Source organism: Capricornis sumatraensis, chromosome 1 (assembly GCF_032405125.1).
Source record: "Capricornis sumatraensis isolate serow.1 chromosome 1, serow.2, whole genome shotgun sequence".
NCBI classification, from domain to species: Eukaryota; Metazoa; Chordata; class Mammalia; order Artiodactyla; family Bovidae; genus Capricornis; species Capricornis sumatraensis.
In genome coordinates, this window is record NC_091069.1 from 148,865,281 (window position 1) to 148,878,191 (window position 12,911).

At 40.3% G+C, this 12,911-nt stretch overlaps 1 protein-coding gene across 1 annotated transcript in view; it reads right to left on the reverse strand.

Moving 5' to 3' along the window:
* Window positions 1-3,416: 3,416 nt before the first annotated feature.
* The window catches only part of GABRR3 (gamma-aminobutyric acid type A receptor subunit rho3), a 46,189-nt gene continuing 36,694 nt past the window's right edge, over window positions 3,417-12,911 (reverse strand). Inside the window, exons 8-9 of the mRNA XM_068983245.1 lie at window positions 9,272-9,468; window positions 3,417-3,710 (exon numbers count right to left, since the gene is read on the reverse strand). Of these exons, the coding sequence (XP_068839346.1) occupies window positions 3,417-3,710; window positions 9,272-9,468 (491 nt within the window). The remainder of the gene's footprint in view (window positions 3,711-9,271; window positions 9,469-12,911) is intronic.

A 12,911-nucleotide genomic window follows, 5' to 3' on the forward strand; every position in this document is an offset into this window, starting at 1 on the left:
GTGGGTAGCCTTTCTCTTCTCCAGGGGATCTTCCCAGCCCAGGGATCGAACCCAGGTCTCTCGCATTGCAGGTGAATTCTTTACCAGCTGAGCCACAAGGTAAGCCCATGACATAAGGGTTTACATTAATAAATGAAAATACATACAAAATATTTTGTTAGAAATATATAATGTTATGCACAGAAAAAAATCTAAGAATATTCATTAAAATAAAAACTGTTTAAGTGGATTTTGTTTGCTGATTGGTATTTTTAATTTTTATAATAAAATTGTATTTCATTTGTAATCAGAAAAAAAACAATAAAGTTAAAATATATCTGCTCATAGGTTTTTTAGCACAATCCTTATAAAATAGCCTGTTTCTATATGTAGTCAGTTTATAGAGCTGGCTGGCTTTTTCCTAAGCTTGGAAAGCAACTTATTTTTGAAATCCTCCTATTTTATCCAAGCTTATCCCTCAGCGAACAATCACACACAGTCTGCTCCAGACTGTAATCAGTAAATGAAGTGAAAATCACAATGAGGTAACCATTGTTATGCTGTCTGTCACTCACAGATTTCCCAGGTAAGTGTGACTTCATTCTTCATGAAATAAGAACCAAATCCAGAAACCCTGTTACTCCCCAGCAGAAATGAAACTCACAGGAACAGCTCTGTCCTCGCTGTTATCAAGAAGTCACTGATCTGAAAAGAAAATGAGCTAAAATCCTAGCAGCTTACTCTGAATGCTCTAATAATTCTCTTGAGCAGCAAATATATTTTAGACATTTATTACTGAAAAATAAAATGTCTGTGTTTCTAGACATTAACAAAAGTTACATTCGGTTAGCCAACAATCGTGTATTAATGGTCCTCAAGAGGAATGCTGCGTGTAAGTGTAGTGTGATAAAGACTCATTTTTCTAGTCTAGATTGCCAAATGTATTCAATGATGCATTTGACTTTAAATTATGAAATGAATATGCCCAAGGGAAGCATTAGATGTCCTGAATGTTACAGTTCAAATAGAAGAAAGGAGGCAATATCTGAAAAACCAGAGTCAGAAGAAGGGAACTGTGTAGATCTGCTTTGTTCATTTGTAGATTTGTCTCTCTTTTTTTTTTGGCATCAATTATATATAGAGCGTATCAGAAGCAGAAATGTTAATCCAGCTATAGTATTTTGCTTAAATAATAGCTACAAATTCTCAAAGACCCACTTAGGATATTAATCTGTTTTACATTTGAAAATATAATCATAGAAAATATTATCCCTTTTAAGTCACACTTAAAAACTATTTAAATTTTATTTATTTTCTCTCTCCAATCAAATAGAGAAAGTTTTAAAATAAATTAAATTAGCTCAACTTTGGACAGTTTCCTACAAAAATATAATCCTTAGAAAATTTTGAAAGAATTGGAGAGTTTTATTAAGAAAATAGAATGATATATCCCCAAATTAGCCTTTCCGTGAGGGAAATCATAATAGAGAAAGAATTTGCCTTTTGCACCCAAGAGGAAAATAAGTTTCTAGAACATTATGTCATTTTCTAGAGAATCAAAACCAATGTTATTGGTAAACAAGTAGGACGTTATTTGTCTCTTCACCTGGCATGAAATAATTCAAATTATTTTATTTCACTTTATGGTAAAAAAATAAATGGCAAGACACCTGAAAGCAATACACTGTTTATTTCCCTTAATTCAATCCCAGAAATCAAAATAGGATGAGAAATATTTCATACTTCCTATCAAGAGCTTATCTCTAAATGGAATCTTTTTCACAAATACTTAACACGAAAACATGCACACTGTCAATCTACAAAATGAATGCTGATCACTGGAGTTTTTTTCTACTTACCAAACATTTACTTAATACCCACCTGACCCTGTTTACTTAGTTCCACCAAAGTTACTAAAGATTGCTATGGGATACATAAATTTTCCACTCAACCCCATGTCTGGAAGTATCTTTGTTTATAAATTAAGAGCCCACATCCCATTGTGGATGTTCCTTTCCTTCTTTTGGCATCCCTTTTACAGAACCTCGGTAGCACGGTACACATACTCTACTTTAACATCCATTACATTTGCTGTTTACTATAGCTGCCATTTCACCGCTCCCACTGTGCTGTGCACTGACTGATGGCAGGAATGTCAGTTTGTATTCATTCTTTCAGTATATCTAACACCTAACAAAGTACCCAGTACATGTAGGAGGTCAATAGACATTTGGTAAACAAAGGCAACTCATTAAATACCTCCAAAAAGGTATGAAAGCTACAAGATGCTATTATTGAAAATTAATGTATAATATCAACTTAATATTAGGATGGGAAGACTGACGTTTAGATTTTTTGTCCTGCTTGGTGTCAGTAATGCATGAAACAATAGTAAAATAGGATAAAAGACTTGATTGGAGACGGAAGAAGGAAGCTCTTCAGGAGGATCTCAGCTGTGTGAGAGTCCATGGTGCCACCCTGATGCTAATATTCTTCCTCAGAAGGATCCAGTGCTGTCAGGGAATCTGACAGCTGGCTAGCACTAAGGAACAGAGTCGCCCTGAATTATTAGCATCGAAAAGTTTTTACTGAAAGTGAAAATCAGTCGTGTCTGACTCTTTGTGACCCCATCGACTGTAGCTTACCATGCCCCTCTGTCCATGGGATTTTCCAAGCAAGAGTACTGGAGTGGGTTACCATTTCCTTCTCCAGAGGATCTTCCTGACCCAGGGATTGAACCTGGGTCTCCCACATTGTTCAGTTCAGTTCAGTTGCTCAGTTGTGTCCGACTCTTTGCAATCCCATGAATCGCAGCACGCCAGGCCTCCCTGTCCTTCACCATCTCCTGGACTTCACTCAGACTCACGTCCATCGAGTCAGTGATGCCATCCAGCCATCTCATCCTCAGTCGTCCCCTTCTCCTCCTGCCCCCAATCCCTCCCAGCATCAGAGTCTTCCAATGAGTCAACTCTTCGCATGAGGTGGCCAAAGTACTGGAGTTTCAGCTTTAGCATCATTCCCTCCAAAGAAATCCCAGGGCTGATCTCCTTCAGCCACATTGTAGGCAGATGCTTTACTGTCTGAGCCACCACGAGCATAGTTGAGCTTAATTTTTCACTCAAATGCAGATAATTTACATTTAGAAACCAAGGAGAGTCCAGATAAAGTAGGCACAAAGCCCTTCCCTATGGAAATTGGTTTTCCGTACTATGCATGCCTGTGACCCTTAATGATAGAGCCAAATTCTCCTAAGACCTTAAACTCTTTCCTTGATGTAAATCAGTCAACTTTCACATTTTCTTTAGGACAGGATAGGTGATTGGCTGACTCCAGTTTAGTCTGGTACCATTCAACTTATAGTTAAGAGTTGGTGGTTTTTGTTGTTGTTTTTAACATAATCTGACTCCAAACACATTTTATCAATTGGGATTTCCTCTTCAAACATAAATACTCCAGTAGAACAAATTAAACGTAATGTACACAGTGGGAAATAAAATCCTTGAATAGGTGTCAATGACATGGTTGTTCTCCAGAATGATTCTACCAACCTGCTCTCCCAGGGATTTTCTCCTCAGTGCAGACTCACTGAGATGGCCTATGCATCTTCCTTGCAAGGCGTCCTCTTCTGAGTGTAGAGAAAAGGAAGTCTGGTCCATGTCAGTCTTACAGTCATGATAACAACCATCAAAGGCCATGGCTTCAGTTGCCTCAATACTGTACATTCTAGAAATCTAACAAAAAGACTTTGTTAGTAAGTCGTGAATATGGTTTTAGGAGAAGGAATTACAATCGAAATCTAAACAATCAGATTTTTAAAACAGTTTTAATAAATACTAAGAATGCTTTGCTTATTTTAAAGAGTAAAATTCTAGTTTTGCTTCTGGTGTCTGATTAAAACTCATTGTCATAATAAATGGAAAATGTCATCTTAGACATCCATTTTTAATATGGATTTAAGGAGCAAGCATTATACAAATATTTGAGCATTATACAAATAAATGTACCACAACTATAATTGAAAATGTTTTCTAATTTAGTCCTGGCCTGATAGACTGTACCACTCAATGTTTGTTTCCCCAAGAGGGACATTGTTTCACATGTTCCTTTCTGTTTTTGAGTGGTGTGAATTGTTTGCTCTCAGTTTGTGAATTGAAATGGAATATGACACATCAACTAAACGGACTTGTTTTTCAATGTAGTTTTCCTTTTTAGAAAAAACAGAGCAGTATGCTTAATCAGTGTTGTTGTTTTGGTTTTTTTTTTGGTCCCAAAACAGAATAATAGCATCTGGTCATGCTTTCCGAGAAAACAAAATCTCTTCTTGATCTATAGGGAGGTTTAAAAAGGAACAAATATACACTGGCTACTGTTGAATGAAAGTACTCAGAATTCAAATCGGAGGCTTCAGAATAAATTCTACCAAAACGTGTATTTCGTTTGTACTGACTCAAAAGCCTAATATTTTACTGAATTCAAGACACATAGGGACAATTTTCTGCAATCAGCAAACTAACCAGTGAACCATATTAGAGTTATGTTGTCCCTTTCTGTTTTAGTCCTGGAAACTTTCCATAGTAAGATGAAAATGGGTAAAATAAACATGAAATAGCATCAAGATTGAATTACTAACCAATAGCCAATAATAACATTAATAATATGTTCAACTCTGGATCAGAGGATAGAATAACTGTGTATAGTCCCCTTGGTGGTTTTGCTAGCCACTCAGAACACTGCTGAGTTGTCTCACTGAACATCCACACTTTTATCTTAATAAAATGTCACTGTGGTACTATGCTCAGTTGTGTCCAACTCTCTGTGACCCCATGGACTGTAGCCGCCAGGCTCCTCTGTCCATGGAATTCTTCAGGCAAAAATACTGGAGTGGGTTGTCATTTGCTACTCCAGGGGATCTTCCCAACACATGGGTCAAACATGGGTTGCATTGCAGACGGTTTCTTTACTGTTTTAGTAACCAGGAAGTCCCCAAAATATCATTAGCATGTTAAGAAAAGATATATTCTTCTTTGAAAAACAAGGGTACCATTCTCTTTCTCCATTATGATAATTTAGATCTCTAAAACTTATTAAGTTTTATAGTGCACAATTTACCAGCAGGCTGCTAATTTCCACAAGTAGGTAAGCTGGCTGTTTCAACAGAAATAGCTTTTGAACTAGTCTTTATTTTTTTCTCTCCAGCTTACAAATAAGCATATAACTAAGGCATATTATATCTAAAGTGTACATTTGACTGTCTTAGACTGAATTCTAAGTCCTAGAATTAGGAAAACATTTGGGTGAAGGAATAAGAAATAAAATATTGATAGTATCCTTTCTCCTTTCTGGGCAAAGGTCAACACTGGGGATGAATTTTCCATGACCCTTGCTGTTCTCCCAGCCCTCGGTGTCTGGGGGCTGCGATGGTGGGTGGTTGGGACAGGTGTGTGGTGGTGGTGATAGGAAATGAGCTTTGCTTGGTGCTAGTGGTGGTTTAGTCCCTAAGTTGTGTCTGAACTTGCAACCCCAGGACGGTAGCCCACCAGGCTCCTCTGTCTATGAGATTTCCAGAATACTGGAGTTGGTTGCCATTTCCTTCTCCAGGGGATCTTCCTGAACCAAGGATCGAACCCGCATCTCCTGCATTGCAGGCAGATTCTTTTCATGGTTTCACAGGGAGGGGCTCTGTAGCCTAACATTCCTGGTCTTTCCCATCATCCCTCAATCACTCCACCCGAGGGGTTTGGAGGAGGGAACTAGCGTGTGTGGCTTAGCCCCTTTGGAGTTACTTTGGATCTGCATTGATGTTCAGGTTTGTTCTCTGAAATGAGCTAAAGGAGACTGTCCTTACAGGGAAATCCTGAAGCATCAAAATTTGCCCATGACCAAGGAGAATAAGTACACTGAATACAGGGATGAACTATTAGTGGGCTCACAGATCTAAGGCACTTTTTCCAAACTACTTTACCAGTAAAGATAAGATCATCACATCCATCTCTCTGGCTGCTACATCTCTCCCTCAAACTGGTTTCCCAACTCAGGTACAGAGAGAAGAGGTATTATAGGTTAACCCCCAAACCTTCAGATATATCTTTCTTCCTTGTGTCTCACCAGAGCATTCCAGCCCTTTAAAGATCTCTTTAAAGATCTCAAACAGACTGTTCCCAAAACTGCTGCTCCTTCAGAGCATATGCTCTGCGCACTAGTCACAATAAGAACGTAACATTTGTGTAGCGCTATACAGTTTGCAAAAATTTCAGATGCATTTATTATAACATTTGATCTTCACAACAAGGTAATAGAGAAGAAATTCCACCATTTTGCAAATACAGAATGAGACAGTCTGGGATACTGAGCCAGGTTGTTAGGTTTGGCATCACTTTTGACTCCAAATCTGTGCTCTTTCCTTTGTCCCACAACCATATGAAGGGCAAGTAGGACTCTTTTTTGAGAAAACTGCAACTTTGAAGGAGGCTTAGAATGGTGGTTTCCAGAGGTTGGGTGGGGGGAGGGGAAATGGGGAGTTGTTTAATGAGTACAGTGTTTCAGTTCTGCAAGGTGAACACTTTCTGGGTTGTATACAACAGTGTAAATATTCTTAATACTACCAAACTGTACACTTAAAAACAATTAAGATGGCAAGTTCTATGTTATGTGCTTTTTACTACAATTAAAAAATATCTTTTAAAGTGAAAGCTGCTGCTGCTGCTGCTAAGTCGCTTCAGTCGTGTCCGACTCTGTGCGACCCCAGAGACGGCAGCCCACCAGGCTCCCCCATCCCTGGGATTCTCCAGGCAAGAACACTGGAGTGGGTTGCCAATGCCTTCTCCAATGCGTGAAAGTGAAAAGTGAAAGTGAAGTCACTCAGTCGTGTTCAACTCTTCGCGACCCCATGGACTGCAGCCCACAAGGCTCCTCCGTCCATGGGATTTTCCAGGCAAGAGTGCTGGAGTGGGGTTTAAAGTGAATAATGCTTATTAACTCAAAAGAATCTCTTCTGTGGTACACAGAAGATTGTTTACAATTTGACCAAGTGAAAAAAATTCAGGTTATGTGATCACAGATGTTTTGGTGGGGGTGGCTAGGGGTACGGGTGGGAAGACGAAGATGTAGGTATTTGGGAGTCAAAGGACTAGAAACAGGTGGCCAAAATCACTATCGTGCCTCTTTTCAGTTAACCACTCCCCATATAAAGACAGAGCAAATTAAAAAAGAACAAAATTCTCTTCCTCATCACAGTTTTCTCTTTCACTTCACAGCTTAGCTAATCATTGCTGTTCACAGTGTGGCTGTGGATCAGTGGAGTCTGGGCCATCTTAGAAATGCAGACTCTTAGCTCCCACCTAGACCTACTGAGTGAGAATGTTAACAAATCCCAGGTGAGGTGCGCATTCTGATCACTGCATGCTTGTCTAAAAGCTCCTGATTGTCTCACACCTGCATAGCAGTCACTGTGTATGTGACAGAGACGCCTACTTCCATGCTGTCGACAAAAGGAACTAAAGAATCCCCGATGAAGCAAAATCAGCTTCCATTACAGCTTTGACTCAAAGGATATGAAATTTAAAAAATGAAGTAGCATTATAGGTGATCTGAATTGCGATTGCAGGTCTGTTAGCTGTGGATCTTTTGGCAAATCACTTCACTCCACTAAAACTCTTCTGTTTCAGTTTAAAAATAGAGATAATAACCACTCTAAGGCCTACATCGTGGAGCCAATATGAGGGTTCAGTTCAAGAAGAGGATATAGAAATGTTCTTTTTAAAAAGGATGAAATACTCTCACGAGAAGTATAAAAAATATTAAATAATGTTTTGGTATGTATAAATACTCATTTAAGAATTTCTTCTTAAACCAGTGTGAATATATCACATTAAAATTATTGCATATATATATACATACAAATGAATATATATATACACTGTATATATATACACACACACACACGCTTTGGCCATATACAATACTTTGGCCACCTGATGCAAAGAACCAACTCATTGGAAAACACCCTGATGCTGGAAAAGATTGAAAAAGGAGAAGAGGACAGCAGATGGTTGTATAGCATCATCGACTCAATGGACATGAACTTGGGCAAACTCTGGAAGATGGTGAAGGACAGGGGGGTCTGGAGTGCTGCAGTCCATGGGCTTGCAAAGAGTTGGGTATGACTTAGCAACTGAACAACAACAATACATATATATGTGTATCAAATTAATTTGTGTGTGTGTATGTGTGTATACACACATATTAATTGGATCCGCTAGGTTTCTGAAGTAAAACGGCATGTTTCAGTTCTCATAACAACAGGAAATTGGTGCCCCAACCCTTTGTGAATGAAGCAGGTAGAGATCAATCAAGCCAGGCTGATAAAGCAATGTCACAAGAAATATGTGACAACACTTAGGACCCAGAAGGCACCTTGTTCCCTGTATTTGGTGAAGAGAAGAACCTTCCTTTATGCTCTACCACTCAGCCGAGTGACAAGAAAGAAAAATAGATCCTAGCTCTTGGTGGAGTTCTATCATTCACTGGTTGAGAGCACAGCCTTTGGAGTCGGAAGGCTCCAGAAGCATATCTTGAGTCCTGTAAAGCTGCGTGACCTTGGTCAAGTTACTCCCCAACTGCTCCTACTTCACCTCTGTAAAATGAAGGTGATAAAGCACTGTCCTCTTCAGGTTACAGTGAGAATTAAGTAATATAACATGTTGAATGGTTAGCACAAAGCCAACAGATAAGAAACACTCATTAAACGTTAACTATCATCATCATCGGGCTTCCCTAGTGGCTCAGATGGTGGAGAATCTGCCTGCAGTGCAGGAGACCCGGTTTAATCGCTGGGTCAGGAAGATCTCCAGAAGAAGGGAAAGGCTACCCATTCTGGTATTCTTGCCAGGACAATTCCATGGATAGACGAGCCTGGCAGTTCATGGGGTCACAGAGAGTCGAACAGGTTTGAGTGACTAACACACACATACACACCATCATCATCATTCATCTACATGAAAGGATATGATTTGTACATTAACCCCTTCTTTTCCAGGGTTAAAGTCAGTGGAGGGGAGCACACTGTGAGAAATTCCTCATACAGAAAACCTGGAAAAACTTTCTTTTGGGATGCCGAGGAAAGCAGCCAGCGCAGAGCAGAAGGAGTAAAGTTCAAGACTGTTTGTCATAAGCTTGCATTCTGCCAAGTTACACGAACTTCATACAAGGGTTGCAATACTGCCAGGAGAGGGCATGGATGAGGATAGCCTTTTTCACATTCCAAAAAGGATCCAGTAGTGAAAGCGAGGAGTACCTTCGCGGTCTTCTTGAATCGTTTCCGCTCTTCCACTGTGGTGAGGTAGTTCACGGCTGCGTACTCAACGACCGACAAGAAGACAAACAGGGAGCTGGCCCACAGGTACACGTCCACAGCCTTGATGTAGGACACCTGGGGCATGGAGGCACTCACCCCGGAGAGGATGGTGGACATGGTCAGCACCGTGGTGATTCCTGCCATTCAAGAACAGTGATGAACAGCTCAGTGACAGCACCATTCAGCTTCAGGTTCCAGAGCCAGAGGACACCAGGGGGGGACATTTCTAGGTCTCTATCTCCTGATCACAAGTGTGTGAGGGCTGTGGAATCTCAGCAGGCCAACCGAGTACAGCTTGAGCCTAAGCCAGAACCTCCCCTTGGGTTTCTCTTCCTGTGTCTTTTTCTTACCCTCAGCCCCACTGTCCATGATGTTCCCCTTCCCTCCAGCTAAAGTTTCCAGAGTCAGACGTGTCCCTAAGGATTCATGGCTCCCACCCTCAGCTGGGCCTCTTTTAACCATCCCGGAAAAGTAAAAAAGTATTCCATTTTTAAAAATTCTCTGAGATTGTCTATACCAATTTTTTCAGATCCTACATATATGCATTAATATACGATATTTGTTTTTCTCTTTCTGACTTACTTCACTCTGTACGACCATCTCTAGGTCCATCCATGTCTCTGCATATGACCCAGTTTTGGTCATTTGTATGGCTGAATAATATTCTATTGTAAGGAGGAGAAGGGGACGACAGAGGATGAGATGGCTGGAGGGCATCACCGACTCAATGGACATGAGTTTGAACAGCTCCAGGAGTTGGTGATGGACAGGGAAGCCTGGTGTGCTGCAATCCATAGGGTTGCAAAGAGTCAGACACGACTGAGCAACTGAACTGAACTGAAGCAGAAATAGAGACCCAGACGCAGAGAACAGACAGATGGATATCAAGGGGGGAAAGGGGGAAAATGAACTGGGAGATTGAGATAGACATATATACACTATTGATACTATGAATAAAATAGGTAACTAGCGAGAAACTACGGTATAGCACAGGGAACTCTGCTGAGTGCTCTGTGTTGACCTAAATGGGAAGGAAAGCCAAAGAAGAGGGGATACATGTATAACTGATTCACTACGCTGTACAGCAGAAACTAACACAACATACTGTAAAGCAACCATACTCCAATAAATTAAAAAAAATTTCAATTGAAGGATAATTGCTTTACAGTATTGTGTTGGTTTCTACCAAACATCAACATGAATCAGCCATAGAAAAAAATTCTGTAAAAGAAATTAATTCTAAAACCATTTCCACCACTGTTCTCCATCATTTCACAACTTATACGGTTAGGAAAGTGTCTTCATGTCAATCTTAAATCTCTCGTTTGTCCAGGAGTGCTCTGTGGTAGCATTAAAGATTGCTGTCCCTGTGCTTTCCTTTCACATAGAATACTTACAGCCCATTGTCATTGCTGTCACTTTGTCCCGTGTTACTGAGACTACAGTTCAGCTGAGACTCATTGGAAGTGTGGTGGTGGAGGCTTAGTTCCGAGTAAGTATTTACTAAGCAGCTGCTGCTGCTAAGTTGCTTCAGTCGTGCCCAACTCTGTGTGACCCCATAGACAGCAGTCCACCAGGCTCCCCCGTCCCTGGGATTCTCCAGGCAAGAACACTGGAGTGGGTTGCCATTGCCTTCTCCAATGCATGAAAGTGAAAAGTGAAAGTGAAGTCGCCCAGTCGTGTCCGACTCTTGGCGACCCCATGGACTGCAGTCTACCAGGCTCCTTGTCCATGGGGTTTTCCAGGCAAGAGGACTGGAGTGGGGTGCCATCGCCTCCTCCGACTAAGCAGCTGCTAAACACCAATTACTTTTTGCCCTGCTCCTCCCGTTACCCTGTCTCCTATTTTTCCCACTTCTTCCCTACTATTCCCTTCTCACTACTTTCCCTTTCATTTCCTTTTCTCTTCTTTTCCCTTCTTTAATCCCTGCAATGGGCATCAGAGGTAATGAAATCAAGATTCTGGGGGACAAGGGAGAAAGGAGCGACTGAGATTTCCTTAATAAAAATGACAACTTTAGGGAGAGCTCTTCTGTGTCTACACTGATTTCTCAGAGGGAGGCTGCAAGAGTACTGCCTGGAGAGAAAGCCTAGTATTGTAAATATTCAAAATATATGCTGGCTGGCATGGTTTTATTTCTTAACTTCCCACCAGGGAGGTGCAAATGGAATCCTTAATGATTTTTATAAGTTGTGAGGACATTTTAATGTCAGCAGACAGAGTCCCAAACAGCAGGAAGAACACTGTGATTTACTCCTAAAATGTACGCACACGGCAGGTGGACAGCTCTCACCCACACATTCCTACCTTTTCAACAAATTCTACCATTCTGTAAGGTTTTCAGCTGAAGGAGGCCCATATCAAAGACAATGACAGTGCTACAGAGCTATTCAATTTCATATTTAGTGTTTTCCTGTGGATGGTGGAGACCAAAGCAATTTGGCAATCTGACAGCCACTGTGGGAGGACCTGAAATCTCACCTTCACATGGATTTGAACTCCAGAACAAGAAACCTAAATGCTTCTCCCGCAATTACCATTACATGCAGGCCACTGACTCATGGGTCTCAAGTCTCCCCAACCATGGTCATGTCAACAGTCTGCATATTGGTGGATACCATTAGCATTCCTTGCCACATAAACATGGAGATATGAAATTTTTATTAAGGTACAGGTGTACATATAGCTGAAGCTGAGATTAATAAATACAACTTGTTTGCCTTTATTGAATGTTTACCCACCACAAACCTAGGTAAATATTAGCCACAGACTGCAGAAAAGAAATATGAGTGAAAAGTGGCTGATTAGCCTGAATTTTGTCAGGAGCAGAATTGAAACTTTCTCTCTGAATATAGAAACACGTGCTTTTTTTCATGCAAACCTGTGGCCTCTCATTCTGAACCTGTAAAGGAAATTTCCTTTTGTTTTTAAGATTATAGACCAGTCTCTATTTATGGAGCATCTCTGAGACAAGATGCTATAAAACTGAGTGTAGAATTATGTCAGGAAGCATGAAGGTATTTTGTGCTTTTCAAGAGGCCAGAAGTCTTATTCTGTCAGGATTTCACTGGTAAAACTATGAAAATCCTAAATGAGCATTCCTGTTTAGTCTCTTACCTCATTTGTTCAAAAAGTTTTAAATGTTTCCTCTTACTGGCTTTTGAAGATATGGAAGATAGAACTTGATTTTTTTTCAGTGACAGTAACATGAGGCTTAGCAGATGAAATAAGGGTTTAGAAAAACACACAAATACATGCTCTTGTCATGTATTTCACATTGATGGCTGTTGAGTCGATAAAAGGGGATTGGATCATTTATATTTGCCAGACAGCAATAAACTGGCAGTCATTTTCTTTAGAAGGGTGCTTAGTCCAACTAACTAATGGTAAGTTTATTTATTTTTAAACCAGCATTCTAGATTTTCCTGTTTAAAAGAAGCAGACGGGGAGGGCGGGGAGTAGGGAAAAGGGAGTAAAGGATGAGAAAACTGATGTATAAATTCCTAAAGCAATAGAATTGAGAGTGAGGAGTATTACAGCTACATTAAACACACTTATTATGTCTTGAGCCGCCCCTTAG